This window comes from Poeciliopsis prolifica, unplaced genomic scaffold (genome assembly GCF_027474105.1).
Source record: "Poeciliopsis prolifica strain line A6 unplaced genomic scaffold, Auburn_PproV2 SCAFFOLD003, whole genome shotgun sequence".
NCBI lineage: Eukaryota > Metazoa > Chordata > Actinopteri > Cyprinodontiformes > Poeciliidae > Poeciliopsis > Poeciliopsis prolifica.
The window spans coordinates 5,036,697-5,061,669 of record NW_026562378.1 but is presented as its reverse complement, the minus strand read 5'-3'; the positions used below and the strand labels follow the sequence as shown (position 1 = coordinate 5,061,669).

At 42.3% G+C, this 24,973-nt stretch overlaps 3 protein-coding genes across 3 annotated transcripts; 2 read left to right on the top strand and 1 right to left on the bottom strand.

Annotated features, from left to right (window-relative positions):
- The first annotated feature begins 92 nt into the window (after positions 1–92).
- On the top strand, positions 93–7,193 carry ttll3 (tubulin tyrosine ligase-like family, member 3). Its single transcript, XM_055027135.1, has 14 exons — positions 93–179; positions 598–742; positions 1,490–1,575; positions 1,661–1,802; positions 1,877–1,932; positions 2,015–2,143; positions 2,258–2,372; positions 2,500–2,604; positions 3,091–3,283; positions 3,390–3,538; positions 3,617–3,860; positions 5,213–5,472; positions 6,407–6,582; positions 6,669–7,193. Exons 2-14 carry the CDS (start codon positions 640–642, stop codon positions 7,119–7,121), a joined length of 2,211 nt encoding a protein of 736 aa, XP_054883110.1. The 5' UTR covers positions 93–179; positions 598–639; the 3' UTR covers positions 7,122–7,193.
- A 504-nt stretch (positions 7,194–7,697) lies between these two features.
- Positions 7,698–15,015, top strand: LOC129358238 (cytochrome b-c1 complex subunit 1, mitochondrial). The gene is made up of 13 exons (XM_055027136.1): positions 7,698–7,804; positions 9,126–9,266; positions 9,369–9,455; positions 9,921–10,050; positions 10,181–10,379; positions 11,307–11,386; positions 11,468–11,583; positions 12,262–12,405; positions 13,027–13,187; positions 13,298–13,383; positions 14,257–14,345; positions 14,429–14,504; positions 14,593–15,015. Exons 1-13 carry the CDS (start codon positions 7,742–7,744, stop codon positions 14,655–14,657), a joined length of 1,437 nt encoding a protein of 478 aa, XP_054883111.1. The 5' UTR covers positions 7,698–7,741; the 3' UTR covers positions 14,658–15,015.
- A 5,554-nt stretch (positions 15,016–20,569) lies between these two features.
- LOC129354769 (tubulin beta-4B chain-like) lies at positions 20,570–24,562 on the bottom strand. Its single transcript, XM_055024260.1, has 7 exons — positions 24,389–24,562; positions 23,938–24,046; positions 23,490–23,600; positions 23,053–23,297; positions 22,346–22,668; positions 21,916–22,260; positions 20,570–21,376 (listed from the first exon to the last, which is right to left on the bottom strand). The coding sequence occupies exons 1-7, from the start codon at positions 24,443–24,445 to the stop codon at positions 21,232–21,234; spliced, it is 1,335 nt and encodes a 444-aa protein (XP_054880235.1). The 5' UTR covers positions 24,446–24,562; the 3' UTR covers positions 20,570–21,231.
- Between the last annotated feature and the right edge of the window lie 411 nt (positions 24,563–24,973).

Genomic DNA, 24,973 nt, shown 5'->3' with positions numbered 1-24,973 from the left:
TGTTTTGCGGCTTTGTTAATGAAGGTATTTATTTATTTTACTTTTTAACAATGGGCAGCTCTTCGTCGCCACGCCTGGCGAGTAACCGCAAAGGAGGTTGCCATAGTAACGTTAAACAAGTTAACACCGGCGCATCGGGGATTCCTGTGGTGAAACTCGGTACAAGGTTAATAGAGCAGGTGAGGGGGACATCTCTGCACTAATGGCGTTTGATAAACACCCCGGGGTCGTCCTGCTGCCAGCAGCGGGTGGAGTTTGTAGCAGTTCGGACAGAAAAGCTTTAGAAAAGCGGCTCAGCATGTGGTCTGTTTTAACAGACAATTTAAGCCCTGGCGGTTTCATAGCTTGTGTATAAAAAGAATAAATGCATAACAAAAAGACTCAGAAACACACTGGTGATTAGGTTTGCTTTCCTTTTATTACGGTGGCGTAACGAAAGTTTCAGACACGCTTGAAATCTGGAGCCGAGCTGTCCACAACAGAAGCAGTTTGACCCGCTTGGCGCCGCACGAGGACACGGGGAGGGGCTTAAAACGCACGCGCTCGCTTATTGGGTCTGCGGAAACGATTTGCTCACCTTTATGTCGTCTGTTTCAGTCCCAAAGCTGCCAGACGGTGGGAGCTAATGAGACACATGAAATGGTTTCCCTGGGGAAGAAGGCCGCCGACTCTGACAACGCTGTGATCCTGAGCCTAGAGAAACTGCAGGACGGCAAGGAGCACAGTTTACCGTGTCCAAGCTGTAAGTGAACAACGCAAATGTAGAGCGAGCTAAAAACAAAAAAAAATATTCGTCTTTTTCCTGACTGATATCCAGAATGCAACACTGGGAAAAAAAAAAATATATATATATATATATATGTATATATATAGCAGTTAGGAGCACACTTGGAATAGATTTAATAAACCAATGCAAATAAAATAATGCATGGATTTCAGCAAATTTCAAAGAAAAAAAATTGCCAAAAACTTAATGAGTAGATAAAAGATCTAAATCCAATCGGGCATGAGAGGCAAGAATAAAACTCAGTGGTCAGTGTGCACCAAAAGTCTTACTGTAGTAATAAGGTACACACTCAGAGGCCCTGAATACAAAGGTATGCTGCACTTTTCAGATTTTATTTCTGTAAAAAAAATAAATAAGAGTCAAACACCATTCAGCTTAAAATGATAAATTACTTTGTTTTAGTTTGTGGCACTACAAGGACCTTTTTCAACTTGAAACATTAGACATGGATGTGGAGTCAAATGTTTAAACGTAGAAGCTGTGAAATAATAATTCAGAATTTTTTTTTTTGGTCCAAGCCTTTAGAAATATTATCCAGCATGAATACATTTTTTATTGCCAAAATTACTCATGGAGATTTCTTCCATTTAACTAGGAAAACTGTTTGCATTTTCTCGCTGGCTTTGCACCGTTAGATCTTTGTCCAAAATCATAAAAAAATAAAATAAAAATAAGTGCGTACATGTGTTTGTGTGTCAACAGATCCTCCTGAGATCAGAGTGGGCTTACCCGACCTCAACCCAAGCAGAGTGAAGTTAGCCAAGAGTTTGGTGGAGAAAGCAATTAAGGTCAGCCGCGACTTCTTCTTTTTCGAGACCCAAACCTCTCGTTGCTCCAAGAAGGAAAGCACAACTTTTGATCCCGCTGTTTCAGATGCACAAGATATTCACCATCCAAGGCCCATATCCTGTCGTCAGGGCGGCTTTGAGGGCCAGAGGCTGGATTGAACAACGCATGCCGCAGCAGGTCCAGCCGCGTCTGAACAGCGACAGCAGATCGTATGATGCGGAAGAAGGTGAGCTGAAAGCATCTGATCAAAACGTCCTTTTGTGGTGAATGGTTGTTTGAAGTGTTGGGCCTTCTCCTTAGACAACTCAGAGGAAACTGAAAAAGAAAAGGAGCCAGATAGACTGCACAGTCTCATGGTAAATGCAGAATTGGTCGCTGAAAGTAGCAAAACGTAGCCGAGTGGTTCAGCCCATAACATTATTTTAAATTTCTCTTTAGTCTCGTCTTGTGCGGAACGAGATGGTTTATTTCTACTGGACGAACCGTAGAGACGCAATCTGCACAAACAGCTTGCAGAAAGAACAGATTATCAATCATTTTGCTAAGGCAGGCAGTTTCACCACAAAGGTAGATTTACAACACTTTTTTTTATGTTCTTTTCACTGGAGTAGGTTATTTCTGTACTCTTTCCACCTCTGCCCTTCACACTCACCTTCATCGCCAGCCTTTTTACTCCGACAGGCGGGGTTGTGTGTGAACTTAAGGAAGCTCCACTGGTTTGACTCGGCTGACGCAGACAGCTTCTTCCCCCGCTGTTACAAACTCGCAGCCTGCGATGAGAAGCACGCTTTCATTGGTCAGATCTGGTTTTGCATTCGAGCTGGCAATTATTTTAGCAATCGATTATTCCGACCACGTACTTTTCCATACCACTGGTCTAAATTTGTTCATGTGGACCTATCTTTGTGTGTTGTTCTCTGTAGAGGACTACAGGCGGACTGCGTGCACCAGTCTACTGAAATACGTTGTGGAGAAGGACCAGTACATTCAGTGGAACGAAATGCATCAGAACTTCCAGGATGTTCGGTGTATGATCCGCTGATCACTGTGAACACTTTTACATTTCGTCACATTACAAACTACAAGCTTCAATGTATTTTATTGGTGTTTTATGTGATACAAGAGAGATTGGCAAGAGTGAATTAGAAGAAATTATATTGCGATTATAGGTGCAAATATTATTGGTTTTATACATTGTCGACTCCATTTTGTTCCTGTTTTTAGTTGCAAAATAACTCTAGCTTGCACAGATTTAGATGCCGTCTCATCACAGATTACTAATTGGATTTATGAAATCTAACACGATTATGAGTTGATCTAAACCGATCTAAGATCTTCTCCTTCCACCGCAAGATGACGTACAACTTTTGTTTTTGATGTTCCAATCTCAATCACACACAGGTTTGGGTGTTGTAAAGTGACATTTCAAAAAGGTTTGAAGTGTTCAGCTCACATTTTGCGAGGCACTGACCTAATCTTCCGCCTGAAGATTCGGTTTCTCCCTCCACATTCAGGGCTGAAGAAACAGAGCAAACTCCGCTGTAAACCACCGGTCCCTTCCGAAACGGTTACTACTGCGCTCAGAGTATGCCAGGAATACCTGGACAGTCTGGAGCACGGAGACATCGACAAAAGCCTGGAAACACAGCAGACGCTCACACAGGCACAGTGGGAAGGGTTTTTGAACAGTTATTATCTTGTTGCTCAGTGAGTGTTCATCAGGCGTGAGAGATTTTTTTGTTGTTGTTGTTGGGGAAAACGTCCCTTTCAGGATCTTTACAGTGCTTTTTTGTTTTCTCTGCTTCCTCCACAGTGGCGGAGCGCAGATCGAGAAAAGTGAAAATTTTGTTAGCTCTTGCAAGGCCATGCTGCAGAAACTTGAGAAGGTTTGCCCACAGCTTGGCATAGATGGCACACAAAACATCTGGATCGTCAAACCCGGAGCAAAGTCCAGGGGCAGAGGTAGGACACCGGAGACCGTCAGACAGAGCCACGTCGCATTTGAAACGTCCTGTCTGATCGGTTGAATTTGTCTTCAAGGTATCAAATGTGAAAAGCGTCTTGATCAGATCCTCAGACTAGTGAACATAGACTCAACCCTTATCAAGGAGAGCAAGTGGGTGGTGCAAAAGTACATTGAGAAACCCTTTCTGGTCCACGACATCAAGTTTGACGTGCGCCAGTGGTTTCTGGTCACTGACTGGAACCCTCTTACTGTGTGGTTCTACAAAAAGTGCTACTTGCGCTTTTCCACCCAGCCATACTCATTAGACACGCTGGACAGGTAAGACCGTAAATTCTATACTGGGGGAAACAAACTATGAGTCCTGTGATTAATTTTGAAATGGAGAAACGGGAAGTGAAATTCAGAAGAAGGTGTGTCTTCTGTACCTCTCACTATTGGAGAGAGATTTGGTTTCGCATCCGTGTGTAACCGAAGCTGTTTCATCAAATTGTATATTTAAGGGTGGGTTATTATTATCATCTGCAGCACCAAAATTCAAGTTGGACTAAAAGCAGCTTCTGAAACTTTAACCTAAACACATCTGAACTTTCATGGACTCCACAGGGAGCAGAGAAAGCTGCTCATGTGTAGGGTGTGTTAGAAAGATCCACGTCATCTGTGGCGTTGTAGTTAGTTTGTGTTTTCTTTTGGGAATTTCCTTTGAACCTTTTAGAGCAACACAGCATGTCACATTATCGCATAGAAGTTACATTTAAAACTGTATTTCTAAGTCAATAGAAGGTTTTACATGATTCAGCAGATTGTAAAAGACGGTCAAATCATTAATCTCCCCGATTTTCTGCAAAATAAAAGTCATTGAAGTTCTATAATCTGCATGAATGTAGTCTAAATAATTGAGTGGTAAGAATTTCTGAATTATTTTAAGAATACAAAGGACAGCTTGTGCCTCGTTATCCATTTTTATGTCCCTTTATATTTCTGAAATGATTTTAGTTGTTTTCATTGAGTCTAAGAATTAGACATAGTCCACATGTAGACACATATCTGGGAAAACAGATACACTTTATATCTGCTCTGTGTGGCATTTCATCCACACGAAAATGTCTAATATCACAAAGGAAAAACAATAATTTATAAAAACTTTGACCTTAATAAAGATGTGAGCAAACTTTGTGTTTGTGTGTGTATGTGGGAAGACGGATATTTAGGGTCACACACATTACAATCTGCAACAAATAGCGCACCAATATATCCACATTCTTGATAAAAATATTGCTGTGTGTTTGTCGACTTGTAATACTAATAAGCTATTTAAAAGTAGTTCAACCTGTCTGTCTATCCCAACTAATTAACCTCTTGTGAAGTTTAATTCCTAACAAACTAAATCTGATTGGCTGTCATAGGTTTTAGCTTTGCACTACACTGCCCCCTATGGATTTAAAACAACACGGAGGGAATATTTGTGTGCTAAAAATGGTTGTGAAACCGAGCCTGTGTGTACAATGTTATTTTTTAAAAAACAATTCGCCAGAAGTGTTTGTTTTTATAGAAGCCCGGCTACATTTGTACAAGGCCTTCAGCGGTTTTACAAACCCCGGCGTAGCTTTGTGTTGCTTGCCACTGTTTGGGCTCATTTTGTCCCCGATCTGATTTCTCTTTTCTTTCTTCAGTTCGGTGCACTTGTGCAATAACTCCATCCAGAAGCACCTGAGGCCCTCTCATCAACGCCATCGCTGCATTCCAGCACACAACATGTGGTTGGATGACCAGTTCAAGGCCTTTCTGGCCCGCCAGGGCAAGGAAGCTCTTTGGGAGACTGTTGTAGTCCCAGGAATGAAGAAAGCCGTGATCCACGCACTGCTGACAGCACAGGATCTGATAGAGTCACGCAAGAACACATTTGAGCTTTACGGCGCAGATTTTATGTTAGGTATGATGCACTTGATTGATGACTACAAATGACAAGACAGCGAAGTAGCATTTCTCCTGCAACACAAACCTGACTCTGCTCCTTTTGGGAGTTGCAAAGTTGTTTTTGTATGAAGAATTAAAGCAGCTTACTCAGCTTTGATGTTTTGATGGGACAATAGCGGTGATGATGGTAAGAGTTCATCCCGCAGTCATAGCTCTGTCCGCGTCTGTCATTGTGTCCTTGGAAGAGACACTTGTGGTGGTCACAGAGCACTGCGGCATCTCACTCCTATCAGACTCCCCCAGACTACAATCCTGTAGCTTGCTACTATCAGTGTGGATAGGTGAATGGTTGAATGTAGGAGCGTTTTCAGATCTTCTGGACTTGATAAAGTGCTGTACAAGTACAGGCCATTTACCTTTTCTGTTAAATAGCACAGCACTAACAGAAAAGCTATGAAATCAACACCTTAGAATGACATACAATTTTTTATGAACTGTGCGATGTTGTGAGCTGCACATTGTCCAAAACCCCCTCGCCCCCAAAAAACAACCCATCATCCTCCTACTATTACATGTCGTCTTCTTTGTCGTTTTTTCCAGTAGTAACATCGGCTGTTGATCACATGACTCTTGTGATGTGAGAAAAGCCCACTGATATGGCTGACAAAAAAAAAACACGTCTTTGTAGCCCAACAGGTGAGCTACTGTAGCTCAAACTGCCGATGAGGTGGTTCGCATGTTGACCCATGACTTCTCAGGACTAAATATTACAGCACAACTTTGGAGGTCTGGTAGAATTTCCACAATGCTATCCTATTTTGGTGGAAGCCATAATTTAAAGCATCTGGCCTTAATATTATAGTTATTTTGTGTCCAACTATGATTGCATGCCACCCAATGCCTATTAAAATTTACATCCCGATAAACAGTTTTGCTTGTGTTCTGACCAGACTTCAGCCTGCATCCATGGTTACTAGAAATCAACGCTAGCCCCACAATGGCACCATCAACCTGTGTGACCGCCCAGCTCTGCACTGCTGTGCAGGAGGACACATTACGAGTGGTTCTGGACCGTAGAGTGGACCGTTCTGCAAACACTGGGGACTTTCAGCTCATATATAGGCAGGTAAGGTTTAGGCCAGAGCATATTATACGTAATCAGTTCTGTTTGTGTGTGTCAGCGATCTTTCAGATGTCATTCCTCGTCTGCAGGCAGCGGTAGGAGTCCCACTATACATAGGGATCAACCTGGTTGTTGAGGGCATTGCTGTTAAACACTCAAGAAGATTTCAGTGTCTTCTTCCTCCACTGAAATCTTCCCAATTGCCATCTTCAAAACGGTGTGGTGCAGTCAAAGAAAAGGAGCCTGGACCAGAGAAGGTTCAGTCTCTGCCAAAGGTCATTCAAAAGGCACAAGAGAACAAGACCACCACCAGCAGCAGCAACGAAGCAACAACATCTCCTGCTTTTCTTCCTGAACCATCGATCTCCAGAGTCGCATTTCACCTGCCAGTGACAGTTCTTTCAGTTGATGGAGGCTCTAGCTTTGAGCATTTGTCGAAGAAACATGCAGAGGTATCAAGCGTTCAGCCAACAACAGCAACAGAGAAAAAGCAAGCTTCTTTGCGCATGGTGATGAGCGTTCCAAACAGCCCAGTAAAATAGCCAGCAGCCCTACAAATGCCTAAAATGTCTTCCATAAAAGGGATTTTATTTCCCTTAAAATAAAATCTGGGATCTGGCATGTATTACGTGTTATTTTTAAATGCTTCTATCTTGAATCTCTCTTACAGTGACTCAGCAGGTTAAACCGCCTACTGACAGGAAAAAAATATGAAGGACCAATTTATAACATTTGTAGTTGTAACTGAAAGGAGGCAATGACTTTTGATAATTTATTTTACGGGGAGATTTGATAAAACTGACATTAAGTGAATTATATAAAAGTTCACAGCCAAGCTTGCTCCTTCATCCTCATCCTCCATACTTTATCAGTACAGACAAAGTATGCTGTAAAAAATGAAAGAGCTCAGGGGTTTAATGAAACCTTGTTCATAGTTTTGTATAGGGAATTTTAATACGTTTTAACTTTTTGGAGCATAATGGTCTCAGCATCAGCGCTACAAGAATTGTAATTCTAAGGAACATTACATTTTTGGAGGTTTAGTACCACATACTGGACATGTGGTGGCAGTACCGGCCGCTTGAAAACCTGAAAATCACGTTCTTTCAGCCGGAAGAAGAAGAAGAGTGACGCGGCGACAGCCTTCTCACCGAGTTTAGAGATGGCGGCATCCGTGTGCCGAGTAGGGAGCACCGTTGGGCGAGTCCTCGCCAAAACCCGCAGTGTGAGTGTTTCGGCAAACTTTTAATTAGTTAATTAATGAATTATTGAGCAGTACTACTATTGCTGAACTAAATAACCGGAAGTGTAACGGCCAAACTGGTGTGGTGTTCGAGCTAGCTGTGCCGAGTAGCTAACCGGTTAGCATAGTTTAGCTAACAGTGAATGCAAGGTCAATTACCAAATGGAGCCGCACAGCTTTTAACTTCTTATTATAGCACAATGTCCAGTTGATACAGTAGGGATGCCGGTTGTTTTCGTTGTTTCTTGTCCTCCATGAAGTCAGTTGTTGTAATAACTTCCATTTGTCCTCCCCTGTCCTCAGAGCTGCCTGGGTAGCAGCGTTAGCATTGTGACTTATAAAAGGCAGATTCTAGCTATTTGCTCTGCATGATTTGTTCGGACAGTAACTTTAGAAAAAAAAGGGAAGGAAACAATGACAGCGTTTGCGCCGGAGCTAGTGGAGCAGCGTCTACTTTTGATCAGTTAATTTCTGAAATTAAAATGGGTGGCTATAGTTACATGGTAAAGGCAGTTCTTGGACCAAAGATCGAAAACCGCAGAGACTGAAAATGTGTTTTCTACTTTGGACTGTTTATAGGAATAATTAACTTGTCTGGTATCAGACATTTATGCGACATGTTCGCAAAACTTTCAGAGACACATCTCATCCATATGATCATGTCTTTAGGTCAACTACTATTTCTCGTGTTTATTATGTCCCTCATTTACACTGAAATGTTTTAATCCGAAATCACCACAGTTTTCTTACTTTAACACTATAGCTAACTTTCTTGGTGGCGAGAATAAAGGTGCCATAATTGTTGATTAGTCAACAATTACAACAGTTACCAACAACATAAGGTAACAATCAGTGGACTTAAATATATATATTTTTAAATTGAAAATAGCACTGGAAATACTGACATATTTAGCCTTGAGACAAAAATATAGCATTACAACAAAGTTGCATCTAAATTTTAGATATAAAGTATGTCTATTTTTGTTTTGATGGAATATGGATTTGAGCTGGCTAATCAAACCTGTACTGCACATCTAATCAGTTGATATTCATTAGATAAACGTCTAAAAACATATCTATAAATAATTAAAGAAATTTAAAATAAAATGTCAAAAAATTATCCTGAGCTATTTTCCTAACTGAATGGAAAAAAAAATAACACACTCATAATATTTTGGGTATGTTTATGTTTTCAGCGGGGTATCTAAACTGCAACCAGTAATACCCAGAAAAGAGATGAGTCGAAAATATAATTTTGAACCTAATTCAAACATCCAATCTTTTCAATTATTTTTATTTTTAGCCCGTCCTGCTGTCTTTGAGACGCGGACAGGCATCGGTCAGCTATGCCCAGAGCCTGGTAGGAGCCCCTGAAACCCAGCTCTCTGCCCTGGACAACGGTCTGAGAATTGCATCTGAGGATACCGGACATGCAACTTGCACTGTAAGAGCATATTCATTTGTCCTTTTAGTCCCAGCCGAGACAGTATTGATGCACAAAATGGACATCAACAACCTAAACTCTGATCTCATCTCACCTTCACAGGTTGGAGTCTGGATCAGCACTGGCAGCCGCTATGAGAACGAGAAGAACAATGGAGCGGGCTTTTTCCTGGAGCACATGGCTTTCAAGGTGGAGTCGTCACTCAACTTGAACTCAATGTATTTGATCAATTTTGGGAATATTTGCAGTAAAATAAATTTTAAAACATTTAGCAGATTTGTGAAAAACTGTGAAAACTTAAAGATGTAATTTGAAGTTTAAAGGTCCACATAAAAAACTACGACAGGCCAGATGTGACCCCCGTGCCTTGAGTTTGACACCTGTGTTATATAGTATATCAGAAAAAAAAAACATTACATGTTCCTCTATTTATGTCTGTCTTTATCAAAGAACACAGTCCTGTTCTTGCTGCACCTCCTGTAGATTTTGATGGCTTCTCCTGATTTGTTTAGGCTTGATCAGTCCCCATCTACAAGGTTCAGAGATTTTCTTTAGCCTGTAATGTTAAGCCAGTGACAGTAGGGGGAGCCAAAGACCAAACAATCTTCCAGGATGCAGCAGTCTCAACGAAGTGTACAAATTGATGTTCTGCAGGGAACAAAGAAGCACTCCCAAACAGCCCTGGAGCAGCAGGTGGAGTCTATGGGTGCTCACCTGAGTGCCTACACCTCCAGGGAGCACACTGCTTTCTACATGAAGACCCTCAGCAAAGACCTTCCTAAAGGTGAGAAAACAAACTGGCCTCGTCATTCGTTTCTTTGAAGCCACGAAATGTTTAGCAATTCAGAACAATCACATTAAATCCCCGCCACATCGCCTCAAATCCCAACCACTAACTGACCCGTGGTCTCCAGCTGTGGAGCTGCTGTCAGACGTGGTGCAGAGCTGCTCGCTGACCGAGGCGGACATCGAGCACCAGAGGAGCGTGGTGCTGCGGGAGATGGAGGAGGTGGAGGGCAACCTGCAGGAAGTCTGTCTGGACCTGCTGCACGCCACAGCCTACCAGGGGACGCCGCTGGGACAGAGCGTGCTGGGGCCGTCCAGCAACGCCAGGTAGAAGGGACGGGGAGCTCACTGCTTACGTAGTCGGGGTTCACAGCGTTCGTATGGCTGCAAATCCTTAATAATGCTTGAAATTCATTTGGAAAGTGCTTGAATTCTTTATAAAGTCCTTGGAAGTGCACAGTTTGAATATCAAGCTTTTAATCAATCTAAGACTTGACAAAACGCCTAAAGCTGATTACAGTTACAGACAAAACCAGATTTCTTTTCCATTTAATAAAAAGACACATTTTTTTTCTCAGTCTGAAGTTAAATCAGACTAAACTTTCTTTGTTTTAGGTTTAAGATGAACAAAATTATTTCTATTTGCTAAATGTTAGAAAACTTTATAAAAAGGCTTAGACATTTTTTGTAACTTTGAATATTGTATTTAATTTACCTCAAAACACTTTGGTTAGATTGTTTCGATTTCATTCACATTTATTATTCCTTATTTATTCATTATGTTATATTTTGTACCTTGTACAACATAATTAAAATCGGGAGACTTTCTGTTACATCAGTATTGTGTTCATGAACCAATCAGATGTGCCTACAGGATGTGTGACAGAAACATTTCAAACACAAAACTATATTTTAGTTTACCTGGTTCCTGCTGTAGAACGAAGAATACTACCACAAAACATTTTTAATAATGATAATGAGTGATGTCATGAAATGGTCTTTTTTTTTTTACTTCACCTGGATTGTTTGTATTTCCAAAGTGTGGCGCTGGAAATGTTTGAAAACATTGTAAACTTTTATTGTGGGTATTAAATATTAGAATAACGCCACCGCTGAAATTGCTGCGTTTGTGGTTTTGGACTCAGCTCTTTATTGAGCCCAGCTGCCACATTATTTATCGTAACATAGCTAAAAACACTGACGACGAAGACAACACGGCTGTCAAAATGAACGCTGCTTCTTGTCTTGAATCAGGAATCTGACCCGTCAGGACTTGGTGGATTACATCAGCAGCCACTACAAAGCCCCCCGGATGGTGCTGGCGGCTGCAGGAGGTGGGTCCACAGCTTCCGTCTGCTGTCTGATGACGGTGGGATCCAGTGTTTTAATGTTTGCAACGTGCGCCCCATCTATAGGTGTTAACCACGACGAGCTGGTGGGCATGGCCAAGTCTCATTTTAGCGGACTTTCCTTTCAGTATGAGGGAGACGCCGTCCCCGTCTTGTCTCCCTGCCGGTTTACGGGCAGCGAGGTGAGACACTGAAAATAAACATCCCCCAAAAAATCCTCAAGTATATTCAGTTAGACAATCATAACTATTAATATTAAGCCCAAAATTATTCATACCTGTGGAGTATTTAAGTTAATCTTTCAGTTTGACCAGCATGTTTCATCTGACTGGAAGTAACATTTATTAAAACATTTATTTGTTTTCTTCTGAATGGCGAATTCTTGTATGTTTTATCTTTTGAGATGAACTCTGCAAACTCTGATGATTAAAACTAATTTTAGATGAAAATCTGGTGGGCATGTGAATAATTTGGGGATTAGTTGTTGCCTCTGAGATCAAAGTGGAAGTAATAAATGCAGAGGAGCAGCAACACATTCAGCCCACAGGAGGAGACGGGTCAATTAAATATTTTTTAAATTAAAAACATGCAAATAGATTTTCATGTTTCATAAACTCAAAGGTTTATTATTCACTACTAAATGTTCAGGTTTCATCATAATTTAATTTAGATTGTGAGTTAAATGAACAAATAGATGACAGAACTATTTCCACACTGAAGTCTTTGGTTGTAGTGAAGGCATAATGTCTAAAAGTTCAGTGAATGCTTCAGCAGGACGCCGTCACTCGTCAGACTCTGACGACGTATTAACTTACTGACTGAAACGTTTACAGTCGCAGTAAAATCTATGTCTTGCTCAGATCCGCATGCGGGATGACGCTCTTCCCCTGGCGCACATCGCCATCGCCGTGGAGGGCGCCAGCGTGACCAGCCCCGACATCGTTCCCCTTATGGTCGCCAACGCCATCGTTGGCAGCTATGACCTTACCTACGGGGGTGGAAAGGTGGGTGAAAGTCTGTCGGAACAGTAACATCTCATGACTTGGTGGAAAAAAAGAAAATCCCCTTTAAGCTTTGCCCACTCGGGACTCTCCATGTCCTGAGTGGCCATTATGGAGGGGTAAAGCATTGCCTGTCTAAAAACCTGAGTCAGGGGTCTTCCCTCTGCCTCCGGACCTGTCGGGAGGAACACAACGTTTACGTCATGGATTGTTGGGTGTCATAAATTTTTTTGCATGTCTTTTGGTCTAACATACGTCTGACACAGTTAGTTCTTTATGTAGTTTCATATCTTTTTTCTTTACTTGGCAATGAACCACATGGTATTTAATGAAGCAAGCTTTTTTTATTTCCAGAAATGTGCTTTTTGAATGAACGTAGACCTGAAACATAAAATGTTTCCAGGTTATTTGGCTGACATATATTGTTCATTTTAAAGAGATTGTAATTACTTGTTGTCAGTGCATAGACAGAATGTGATCTCTTTCCACATCAGTCCGTTTATAACCGGTCAGTCACTGCTCAGTGCTGGTCAACCTGAAAATCCTCATCAGATTTCTCTGTGTGTCTCCATGGAAATACTTTTGACCCTAACTGCGGTCCTTCTCTGTCTCTCTGTCTCTCAGCACCTGAGCAGCCGTCTGGCCCGCCTGGCGGTGGAGGACAATTTGTGCCACAGCTTCCAGGCCTTCCACTCTGCCTACAGCGACACGGGCCTGCTGGGCATCTACTTTGTGAGCGATAAGCACAACATCGACGACATGATGCACATAACCCAGAACGCCTGGTGAGAAACGGATCCGAAATCGTTTCATCCAGAGTCAGAGAGGTGGATTAATCCCACTGGTTATACGCCGAGTGCTTCATGTGATTCCTGCCTTGTTCTTGTCCCTGCAGGATGAACCTTTGCACCACGGTCACAGACAGTGACGTCATTAGAGCCCAAAACGCTCTGAAGGCCAGCCTGATTGGACAGCTCAATGGTACTGTGGTCTCGCTCCTGCAGCCTTTACTATCTAGACAGTGATTTTTGTTTCACTTACTATTAAACAAATAGTCTCGAGCTGCAAAACCTTCACGAATCTTCAAAACTATAAAGCTTTTAAAGTGATCTAAAATAGAAACCATGTAAGTGCCGAACTAGAATTTAATTTATCAACGTAAAGTAAATAAAAACATAAAACAATGTCAGATGAAACACATTTTCAGGTGATAAATAATACAAATATTTCATTCCAGTGGCACACAGACAAAACTTTGTATTTCTACCTGTATGAGGACGACACTGCAAAAGCACAAAGTCCAAGTCCAGGAATTTGTAAATAATTCCTTAATATTAATGAAACCGTATTAGTTATAAGATAAATAATGTGCCAGTGGAACATAATCTTGTAGCTAGTACTTTTTCATTAATATTAAGGAATTATTGACTTACATACTGTTGAGTCTTGTTGGTTTTTGTCTAATTTCAATTATACTAGGATATTTACAGTAAAAACTAGACCACAGATACTTGGTAGGAAGTATTTTGTCAGAGTATGTATTGACTTCTATTCTTACCCAACCATCACCAACTTTAGCTAAAGGTGAATTCACACCAGACCTCCACTCCTCCTTTAATCCATAACCTTAAATAAGGGAGTAAATCACATTAAGGCAGAGCTTTGACCTTGATAAGGCCTGATAGTAATTAGAATATGCTAGAGAAACTCCTAAATAGAAAGTAAACACTCACACAGACACTAAATGCAGCCCCAGAGCTACAGGTTTGTAGCTTCCCTTCCCTATCGTGGATGTCTACAATTGAGTCTACACGCTGCGCATCAATCTAAGGTAACGACTGCTCAATCTCGTAGGTACAACACCGATTTGTGACGACATCGGCAGACACATCCTGAACTACGGACGTCGTATTCCTCTCGCAGAGTGGAGCGCCCGCATCGACGTGAGTCTTCTTTCCACAGCCTTTTTTTACAAATCAAAACTTTCCGGTCTGAAGAGTTTTCGCTTCGTCCTCTGGTCTTCCAGGCTGTGACTCCCAGGATGGTGCGAGACGTCTGCTCCAAGTACATCTACGATAAGTGTCCTGCCGTGGCGGCTGTCGGTGAGTTCTCCACTTTCCCGTTCTTGTGGGATCAGAACCGGGTGCCGTTGTACGCGCTCTAAATCTGTCCCGTCCTCGTCTCCACCAGGTCCTATTGAGCAGCTACCGGACTACAACAGGATGCGCAGCGCCATGTACTGGCTCCGGTTCTAGGAAAACATCCGCTGCTCTTCATTTCGTCCTCCTACATTTTTTCTTCTGTCACCAATGCGAACACCTGAGGATCCTCCTCCCATCTCACCCATTCTGTACCTTAGTTACCCATCGGGGAAGCAGCCGGTCGGAGCCTCTGAAATATTCTCCGTGTGTTGATTGTACTTGTCATCATTGTTGCTAAACTGGCAGCGAGGACAAATGCAAATTCTTGTTTATTAACTTCATAACGCAATTCAGCCAATATCCAAATTGAGGCAACGAGAGAATATTTATACATTCTGTAAACATTTGTTTTCTGTCCACTATTGTACATACCAGAAGTTGTCAAGATACAAATAAAAACAGTAAAGCTTTAGTGAATCGTTTTATTCCTTGACCTCAATTCAAAAATGACAAAACTCAACCGGTGTGCAGCTGGAGGATTTATATGCTTTACTTTGGACAACTGTGTAACCATGGCAAAATAATTTGTATGATTATTTTTTTTACAACTTTCAGCATCCGATTAACATTTGAGATGAACGTCTCAAAAGTTCAGATAATAGCAGCACCACCTCCCAGATCAGCCTGACTTTAACCAAACGGCCGACAGATTTAAATAAGAAGCGGATTAGCAGAGCTTGACAGCAACTGACTGTCCTGCCGGAGCGGTTGAAGAGGAATATTGTCTCTGCTGCCTGGAAAGTGAGCTGTTAGCATGTAGCTAACCGTCATTTTAGCAACAGCTTCGGACAGAGGCTTCTTCAGAGTCACTGCAAGACTGACTGCTACAGTAGATCCCTCCTGCGCCCAGTTTCACCATCCAAGATTCTTGGAGAATGGATGTTAAGTCAACCTTATATATATAAATATATATATATATTAATCTTATAGTCATTGCTATTCCCAAAATGATCAGATTAAGGTGAATCCTCTGGTGTAAAAATGTTAGAAGCAGTTCTAAAATTAAAAGCTAAACAACTTTGATTCACTTTCTCTCCCACTGAAAGCAGCCATTAGAAATCAGTGATTAACACTGAAACCCTTCAGATGATGGCTGAGTTTCCTCTGGTTCTGATGGCTCCACGGCAGACACACATGTTGCTGGTCCGAGCCACTGCGTTTATTCACCGCACTGACGTTACTGAGATGACCCCCCCCAACCCCCACCCTGCCTGGGGCCCCGGGGCCTGAATATTGTTACCCTTCTGTATCATTAGTTGGATGAGCAGGAGGCCTTTGATGGAGTAAAAGGGAGGTGACGCAAGATGCGGTGGTTTTCATTTCTGGGCCTGCAGCCTCCTCTTCTTCTTCCTCTTCCTCTTCTTCTTCCTACTCCTCTTCTCTTCCTCTTCTTCTTCCTCCTCTTCTTCCTCCACTTCCTCTTTCTCCTCCTCCTCCTCTTCTTCCATTTCTTCTTCCTCCTCGTCGGGAGTTCATCTGATGCTGCATTTTTTTTAATCCTCCGCGTGTTTCTGGCTTCTGTTATTTAGAAAACAATATCTAAATATTAGTGGCGGATGTTTACGAACTTGAGCTTTTTCGTATTTTGCGATTGCGCACCAATGCATCGCTTCATCTCGTTGTTTGGGACGCGATAAACAACGACAGAAGATAAAAGTGGTGTGTTTTTTCCCCCCCTTTCTTTCTGTTTTGAACTTGAAAAGTGAGACGTGTAGCCGCAGGTCTGTTAGTGTTTATGGTCTGTTAGTGTTTATGGCCCAACGAGCATTTTTTACGTTTTGATAAAAAATAAAAATTAAACATTTGGATTGAGGTCTAGACTTTGACTAGGCCACTCTCCGCCAGATTGGATCGAGAAGCTTCTGTGGTCACAGCGTTGAAAGCTGCTTTGAACTGCAGCTGTTCATTAATATTTTGTATAGTTGCAAAAGCTGCTCATGTTTTCTGAGCCTCAAACAGGATAGAGATGTTATTTACTAGGTCACTTCCATAAACAGATTTTTTTTATTATTATTTTTATTTCAGAGTAGCACCTTAAAAGGGGGGGAAGGAGGGATTCAAATGCTACTCTGATTTTTAACAGAAAATTCCAGCCAAAAATAAATAAACATTAAATAATCTGCAAAAGTTCCAGTTTAGTTGATGTTGGGACTCTCGCGTTCTGCAGTTCGTTCATCCAGAAAACTCTCCAAAACCAAAACCGTTCAGACGCACATTTATGTCACATCTGTTTCCCCACGGTTGCGCAACCAGCTGTCGAAAGTCAACACCTCGACATGTGAAAACGTGCGTGATCTGACGTGGCCGCAGCAGAAACCCGACTAATTAAAAGCAAAGCCACGCCGCGATGGGCAATCGCTGCGTCTATTTTTAGAAGGAGGAAAAGGGGGACGGTGGGAGCGAGAGGAGGAGGGGCGCCGGGGGCGCCAGGGATAAACGGAGAGGCGGATGGACGCGGCGTCTCAGAGGAGAGACCGCGAGTGGAGAGGAAGATCTGACAGGCCGGAAGAAGAAGGAGGACGCCGCAGATCCGCAGGGAAGGTGATCGCCAACAAGAGGAGCAACAAGTTGACTCCTGGTTTCGCCGTCAGCTGAGTGAGTGATGAGCGGCCTCTGCTGTGCGCATGCGGAGTTGATCGTTTTGTCGCATGTTAAAGTTTTCTGCACCTGGAAGACCCAGCAAAATGGTCTTTTGTTGTTGTTGTTTTTTTTTTTTTTTTTTTTTTGTTTTAAAGCTTGTCATAGAAAAATAATATTTATAGACATATACACACACACACACACACACACACACACACACACACACACACACACATATATATATCTATATATATATATATATATATATATATATATATATATATATATATATATATAATGAATTGGATCATTTAAACGTATCAATAACGTTTGAGGAAATGTTAACTTTTTGTCAAACCAAACACAACAAAACGTGTTTTTTTTCGTGCTATATTTCATATAAAGACATTTTTTCAAAAACTTTGGAGAAACTGATCGTGGTCCGTTTTCAGGAGTTGTATTTTTTTCTTTGTGTGTGTGTGTGTGTGTGTGTGTGTTTGCAAAAATCATTAAAAACTGTCAGGAAGTGCAATTTATTTTATTTTTAATGTTTACAATTTGGTTCATTTATGGTGTGTAGAAAAAAAACCCCTAAAAGGAAGTAAAGAATTTCAGCAGAAATTATTATTGTTTTAATAAAGCAGCACAAATGAGATTCCATCAGTGCATTAAAAAAAAAACATATAAAAAAGAAACATTTTGAATTGGAGTCACTTGCACAAAAAGCGCATGCGCTACGCTTATGAAAAAGGCTCGAAAGAGCAAAGTTCTGGTCAAATTAAAAAATAAAAAAAATATGAAAAATTAAAAACAACAACAAAGAATTGGAGCTTTAAACAACTAAAACAACGACAACAACAAAGAATTGGAGCTTTAAACAACTAAAACAACGTTTCTGTCGCAAATAGCTGTGTGATCCAAATAAGTCTCTCTGTGTGTGTTTGCAGACGTGCTCACCATGAGGAGTGTGTGTGTGTGTCTCTGCCTCGCTCTGCTGCTGCCCCGCTGCGTCCAGAGCCAGGCGAGCCGCGCGGCCCTCGCCCGGCTGGACGAGGACTCGCAAAGAGACGTCCTGGCCGTGGACTTCCTGAACCGCGACGGCGCGTTGAACTCGCTGCTCCGTTCGGAGCATCACCTGCTGCGGCGGCGCGCCAGAGCGCCGCGCCCCGCGCCGCGGGTGCCCAAAAGAGCCCAGCAGGGCTCCCGCTTCGCTCTGTCCCTGGACGTCCCCACCAGCATCCTCAGCGTCCTCATAGACCTCGCCAAGAACCAGGACATGAGGACCAAGGCGGCGGCCAACGCGGAGCTCATGGCGAGGATCGGCAAGAGGAAATGAAAGCAGCGGCCGGAGACCCAGAGCCGGCCCGAGGCATGAGTGAAGCGAGGCGGCGCGCTCAGGCTCCAACAGAACGTGTGGGTTTTCAAAGAGGAAATCTTTTCCTACTCAGAATGACTGTGCTGAGAGTGTTTCAAAAAACATTCGAGCATGTTTTAGGTTTAAAACACAAATTGGAATTTCCAGAGACGTTCGACTTTGAAAAATGGAATTGTTTAATTTAGAAAAAAAAAAAAAAAACAATTTGGAAATGTTCAGAATGTAGTCGAGTTCAATGTGTTGGCAGATACAATTTTTTTTTGTTTTTCTGTGTTAAATTTGTGAGAATATTAATTAATTAATTTATTTATTTCGAACAGACAAAAAATAAAAAAGTAAAAATAAAAAATTAACAAAAAAAATGTTAAAAAAAAACATTTGAGTGAAATGCACTTAGAAAAAGAGCAAAAAAAGAAAAAAAAACAGCATTAAAAAGAAAAAACAAAACTTATTGGTGTCGTAAACATTTTCCATTTCGAAAAGGTTCATGAAGGAAATGGGTCTGACAGGAAGCTCGGTCCCCAAATCAAATTCTGCCCAAGGCCTCATTCAACCTTGGACCGGCTCTGGGGGGAAAAAAATTAAAATGAGCTAAAACAAAACTTTGTGACATAAATCTTTGTCTCAAACCCGCTCAATGTTTGTTCTGTGCAACTTTTTCAACTCGTGATACAACTTCAACTTCACCTCATTTATTGACGTTGGAGTCCAAATAAACAGACAGAGTGACGTGGCGTGCCGACATTGGTGGGCTGGCGTTTTTTAGTTGTTGTTGTTTGTTTGCACTGTGGTGTGAAACGTCTCTCGTGTTTGCCTGTGTGATCTTAAATTGGAAGAAAACACACACACACACACACACACACACACACACACACACACACACACACACACACACACACACACACACACAATTGTTCAATTAAATCCGATGTGACGATCACGCTTCCTCATTTTCAGAACCGATTATCAGATCGTAATTACAAGCATCAGCGGCCCGTCAAAAAAACCCGGCTGATGGAGCCTGCGTCACCCCGACCGCGGTATCTGATGGTGTGACTGCGGGACAAAGGCCCGGGCAGGATATTGACCTGCACGGATCCTTTCCGCCGGACCCTTTGTCCACTTATGCATTTGGCTAAACATGGCGCAGCTATTTTTAAGTCCGACGCATTATCTGCTCCTGATTAGGCGAATATCTGCGCTGATGAGTCATCTGCGCTCCTGCTCCTGAAGGAGCCAATCGGACGAGCTGCTCGCCCGATTTGCGTTCGGCTTGTTCTGTTCGGCGCTGAGCACGGAATTGGATTATCTCATGTCAGAGTACTGTCGCTCTAATTAATTACAGAGAAGAAACGGGACGTAAATGCACGTAGGAAGATTTGTAGATCACGCAACTGACAGTGAAAGGGGCCGAACATAAATGCACGCCACACTTCTCAGATTTTGAAGTCTGTTTATGCTTAATTATTGAACATTTTCCTTTCAGTGCAGAGTTAGGCGCTTCGTGATGGTCTGTACACACAGAAAATGAATCCCGAGACCACAATTAGGTGCTGAAATGACTTTGGGTAACATGAGCAAAAACAAATAAATCTCAACTGGTAGTTTTTGTCACTGTAGCAACGCAAGAACGTACTGTTAAAATACTGCTGGTTTAAAAAGGATAATAGTTTATATTTGGAGTATAATACCAACATCCAATGACTTCACATAATATTTTAGTAGCTCAGATTAAATGGTAATACTGAGCCAAGAGCAGTTTTAAGAGCATCTTCCCATCTCCTCAGAATCCAGAGTTCTGCAGATCATCACCAACTTCAGCTGTTGTATGTTTGATGGATCTGGAAAATATTCTATCAGTTTCATTATTACGCATCATTACCTCGTTACTGCTGAATTTTAATTCCGTACGGCTCAAAAGTTCCCTGTGTTTAAATACAATGCTACCATTTGGCCAGCAGATGTCGCCCTTCAACTCACAAAAACACCAATCCACAGCTTAGTACCACGGTAAAAAAAAAACAACTTTATTTAAAACTCTATGAACATACCATCAAGTTATTACTGTAGTGAAACCATCCTAAATACATCACAGACAGAAAATGACAAAATCCAGAGATGGCAAACTAAGAGTCCATCCGGTGACATGGGAATTAAAAAACATTCTTATAATGAAGTGGTTCCTACAAGATATTATGTATAGTTGTTTTGTCTTCTCTAATGTCACTAGACGGGTTCTGTACCAACTTGGCAGGGTTGCATAGGAAAATAACAAACAGCTTTAAAGAAATGCATTGTGAGCGGGCGATGTTGAGGTCAGACTGGAGGAGTTACAACATTCAGAAAAACAAACACTCATCATCACAGTCCCAGTAAAAAAACAATGAACGACCACATAAAAACACACCGCTCACAGATCAAAGCTTCAATGTACAAAACATTCAGGGCAGAATGACAGGTGAATACATCTATGTTCCAGAAAAAAAAAATCTAATGTAATGTTTAACATAAATTAGATCAGGCCTTGCATGTTTTCTTCAAGGCCTGAAAGCAATCCTAAAACTTTTAGAACAAGCAAAACTGTTGACATTTATCACACCTTAAGAGTTTAACACCTTGAACAAAGAAAGAAATGGTGAAATCTAACAATGTTGCCCAAGCAAAGTCGCCATATTAGGCCATGTCTTCTTCCTCCTCTTCAAACTCGCCCTCCTCCTCGGCTGTGGCGTCCTGGTACTGCTGGTACTCAGACACCAGGTCGTTCATGTTGCTCTCTGCCTCGGTGAACTCCATCTCATCCATGCCCTCGCCGGTGTACCTGTGACGAGACAACAACAGTGTATGCCTTGCACGAGGACGCCACTGTGTTTTAGTACATCTGATAAACCCGGTAAGATTGAGGGTCAAAGTTCAAACATTTGCTACATTTTCAAATGGTGCGGTTCACTTTCACTTTCACTCCACTGTGTCAAACCGACCAAAGCTGTTGAAAAACCCGTTTCCCTCCTGGATCTAAGGAAAGTAAACAAACAGTGACGTCAAATTTGAGTGGTTGTAGGATTTTACTTCTGTCTTTGACTGTGAGCCATTACTTCTGCTAACGGGTTGGTTTTTGATGCATTTACCCAGAATCCCCTGTGTTAAAGTTGGCTTCGTGCTTTTAGAGAGGTCTCTGGGACGCTTGCATACACATATGAATTTGAAACGCATCAGAGTTCATTCATCCAAATTGAGACAGAGGTTTTTCAGTGGAGCAGAATTTGTCTTATTGGTTCACATCAGTTCGATAGCACATTCACACCTCCCCAAACGAACTCTCTCGGCAAACAGACTCGCGTTTGATTAACCCTAACTCACCAGTGAAGGAAGGCCTTGCGGCGGAACATGGCGGTGAACTGCTCCGATATGCGCTTGAACAGCTCCTGGATGGCCGTGCTGTTTCCGATGAAGGTGGCGGACATCTTGAGGCCGCGTGGCGGGATGTCGCAGACGGCCGTCTTCACGTTGTTGGGGATCCACTCGACAAAGTAGCTGCTGTTTTTGTTCTGAACGTTCAGCATCTGCTCGTCCACCTCCTTCATGGACATGCGGCCGCGAAAGATGGCGGCCACCGTCAGGTAGCGGCCGTGGCGCGGGTCGCACGCCGCCATCATGTTCTTGGCGTCAAACATCTGCATGGTGAGTTCAGGGACGGTCAGGGCCCTTGGAAAAGAGAAGGCATTCAGTTGGAATCAAGTATCTAAAGTGGGGGATAATCCTAATCTAAGGGTGGACTGAGCGTCTTCACCGGTACTGCTGGCTGCCGCGGCTTGTCAGCGGCGCGAAGCCCGGCATGAAGAAGTGCAGTCTGGGGAATGGCACCATGTTGACGGCCAGCTTCCTCAGGTCGGCATTGAGCTGGCCGGGGAAGCGCAGACAAGTGGTGACGCCGCTCATGGTGGCCGACACCAGGTGGTTCAGATCGCCGTAGGTGGGGGTGGTGAGCTTCAGCGTACGGAAGCAGATGTCGTACAGCGCCTCGTTGTCGATGCAGAAGGTTTCGTCAGTGTTCTCCACCAGCTGGTGGACGGACAGGGTGGCGTTGTAGGGCTCCACCACGGTGTCCGACACCTGCCAGGAGCGGAATACAGAGAGAACCATGGAACCCAGTTTAGAGCTAACGTACAATAGAAATTTGTAGCTTTGTACTTCTTGTACTAGAAGCTGGGTTGGCAAAAGAAGACCAATGTTGTCCACCCAATTGGCGATAAATGTATTTTCTTAAGTATGCATTGAACTTTGAGGAAGCAGAACAGAAGTGATCATCATCATCTCCCTAAAATTATGACCTCAATCATTTTTTTTGCCTTTGGCAAAAACATAAATAAATAAAATAAAACATCACCACCTCTTTATTGCAAAAAAAAGATGAGTAAAGCAAAAATAAATGAAATCATTTTGGGGCAGTGAGGGAGCCGTTTTGAACCATTATTTAAGAAAGGCGACGACAGAAACCTTGGGTGATGGCACCACGCTGAACGTGTTCATGATGCGGTCTGGGTACTCCTCTCGGATCTTGCTGATGAGGAGCGTGCCCATCCCGGAGCCGGTGCCTCCTCCCAGGGAGTGGGTGAGCTGGAAGCCCTGCAGACAGTCGCAGCCCTCTGCCTCCTTTCTCACCACATCCAGGACCGAGTCCACCAGCTCAGCTCCTTCGGTGTAGTGGCCCTTAGCCCAGTTATTACCAGCACCGCTCTGACCTGTTACAGATCAAAGTATTTAGTTAAAAAAGAAATAAAAATCCAGACAAACTAAATATCCAGTTTCATTTATTTATATGGGAAAACATTCGAGAAAGTAAACCATTAACACTCCGATTTTGTTTGGCAGCCCAATATATGGTAGTTTCTTTTTTTTTAACAGAACAAAATTTTTTACAGAAATATACATACCAAAAACAAAATTGTCAGGTCTAAACACTTGGCCAAAAGGTCCAGACCTCACAGAGTCCATGGTCCCTGGCTCCAAGTCGACCAGGACAGCACGAGGGACATATTTCCCCCCTAGAAGAGAGGATATAATAGACAAATAAATCTGAACAATATTGTGATGAATGGATCAAAAATGATTTGTGGAAAATATAAAGTATAAACAGTTTGCAGCAGAATCTTCAGAAACCAATATCCACTCATAATTAGTTTTTAGCAGTTTGAGAAAGATGTTAGCAACTCCTAGCTATTTTTCTTTGAGACTGGTCAGACAGAGGGATTCGAGCGTGCATTTGGCGCTCTACCCTTGTGTGCGTCATTGAAAAATCTAAAGACACAACGGCCCTCCTGTGGTAACGGTACCAAAGCGCTTCCTCCACTAACTGCACTGCGAAGCGAAGTGGGAACAAACCTGACGCCTCGTTGTAATAAACGTTGATCCGGTCCAGCTGCAGGTCGCTGTCTCCGTGGTAAACCCCGGTTGGGTCAATGCCATGTTCGTCACTTATTACCTCCCAGAACTACAACCAAAGAGACAGGGAAAATGACAAACTAACGGGTTGAGCGGGAACGTAATGGAAACCAACGGCTGGCCGTTATGTTAACTTTTTTTATGGCCTCAAACCCAAAGTAAATTTTCAGACGGTGTTAAGCAATGTAAGATGGATTAATGTCATCATATGGCATTTTGTTTGGTTATAAATGTGTCATTTAGCTATTACTTGCCTTTACTTTTTCTCCCTCTTTTGCTAAGCTAGCTAACGCTAATTTAGAAGCCCGCCCAAATTAAATGTAACTTTTCAGTTGGTGTCCCAACGAATTTAGGTATCATTTTTGAAAAAAAAAAAAGAATGTTTACTTACTTTCGCACCGATCTGGTTGCCACATTGACCAGCTTGAAGATGGAGAATTTCCCTCATTTTTATGGAAATAAATCTTTCTAATAATCCAACTAGTAAAGCTGACTACCAATCTGCTAATGGAGGGACCTATTTCTTCTTCTTCGCTTTTTGAGGGGTAAAAGTGTTGCGCGGTTTGATACTGGAATATCTATTCGTCCGCGAGCAGACCTTTATGCTTAAAAAAATCGATTCTCAAAGTCAAGTGTAAATGATTTCCATACTTCAGCCACTTTAGATAATGTATCTTAACGAGGTCACCTTAGAAAGTATCTAAATTATTGTTATTCTTTTTTCCTAAAGGCGGATTTGACGGGAACTACTTTTTACTCCGCCTGAAAGCGTGTAGGGACTTAGTGCGCAGGCGTGAAAGAAAATGAAGCCATACCAGCTTTCATTTTATAGTAGTTCTTAATTAACAAAGGATTTATTTCAGTAGGTTTACTGCAACAAACATATTAGGGTCATTGTAGAAAAAAGGAGGTGTAAACATCCACCAAAAAACTTGTTAACAAACTCAGGCCATATTGTAGCCATGGTAACACAACA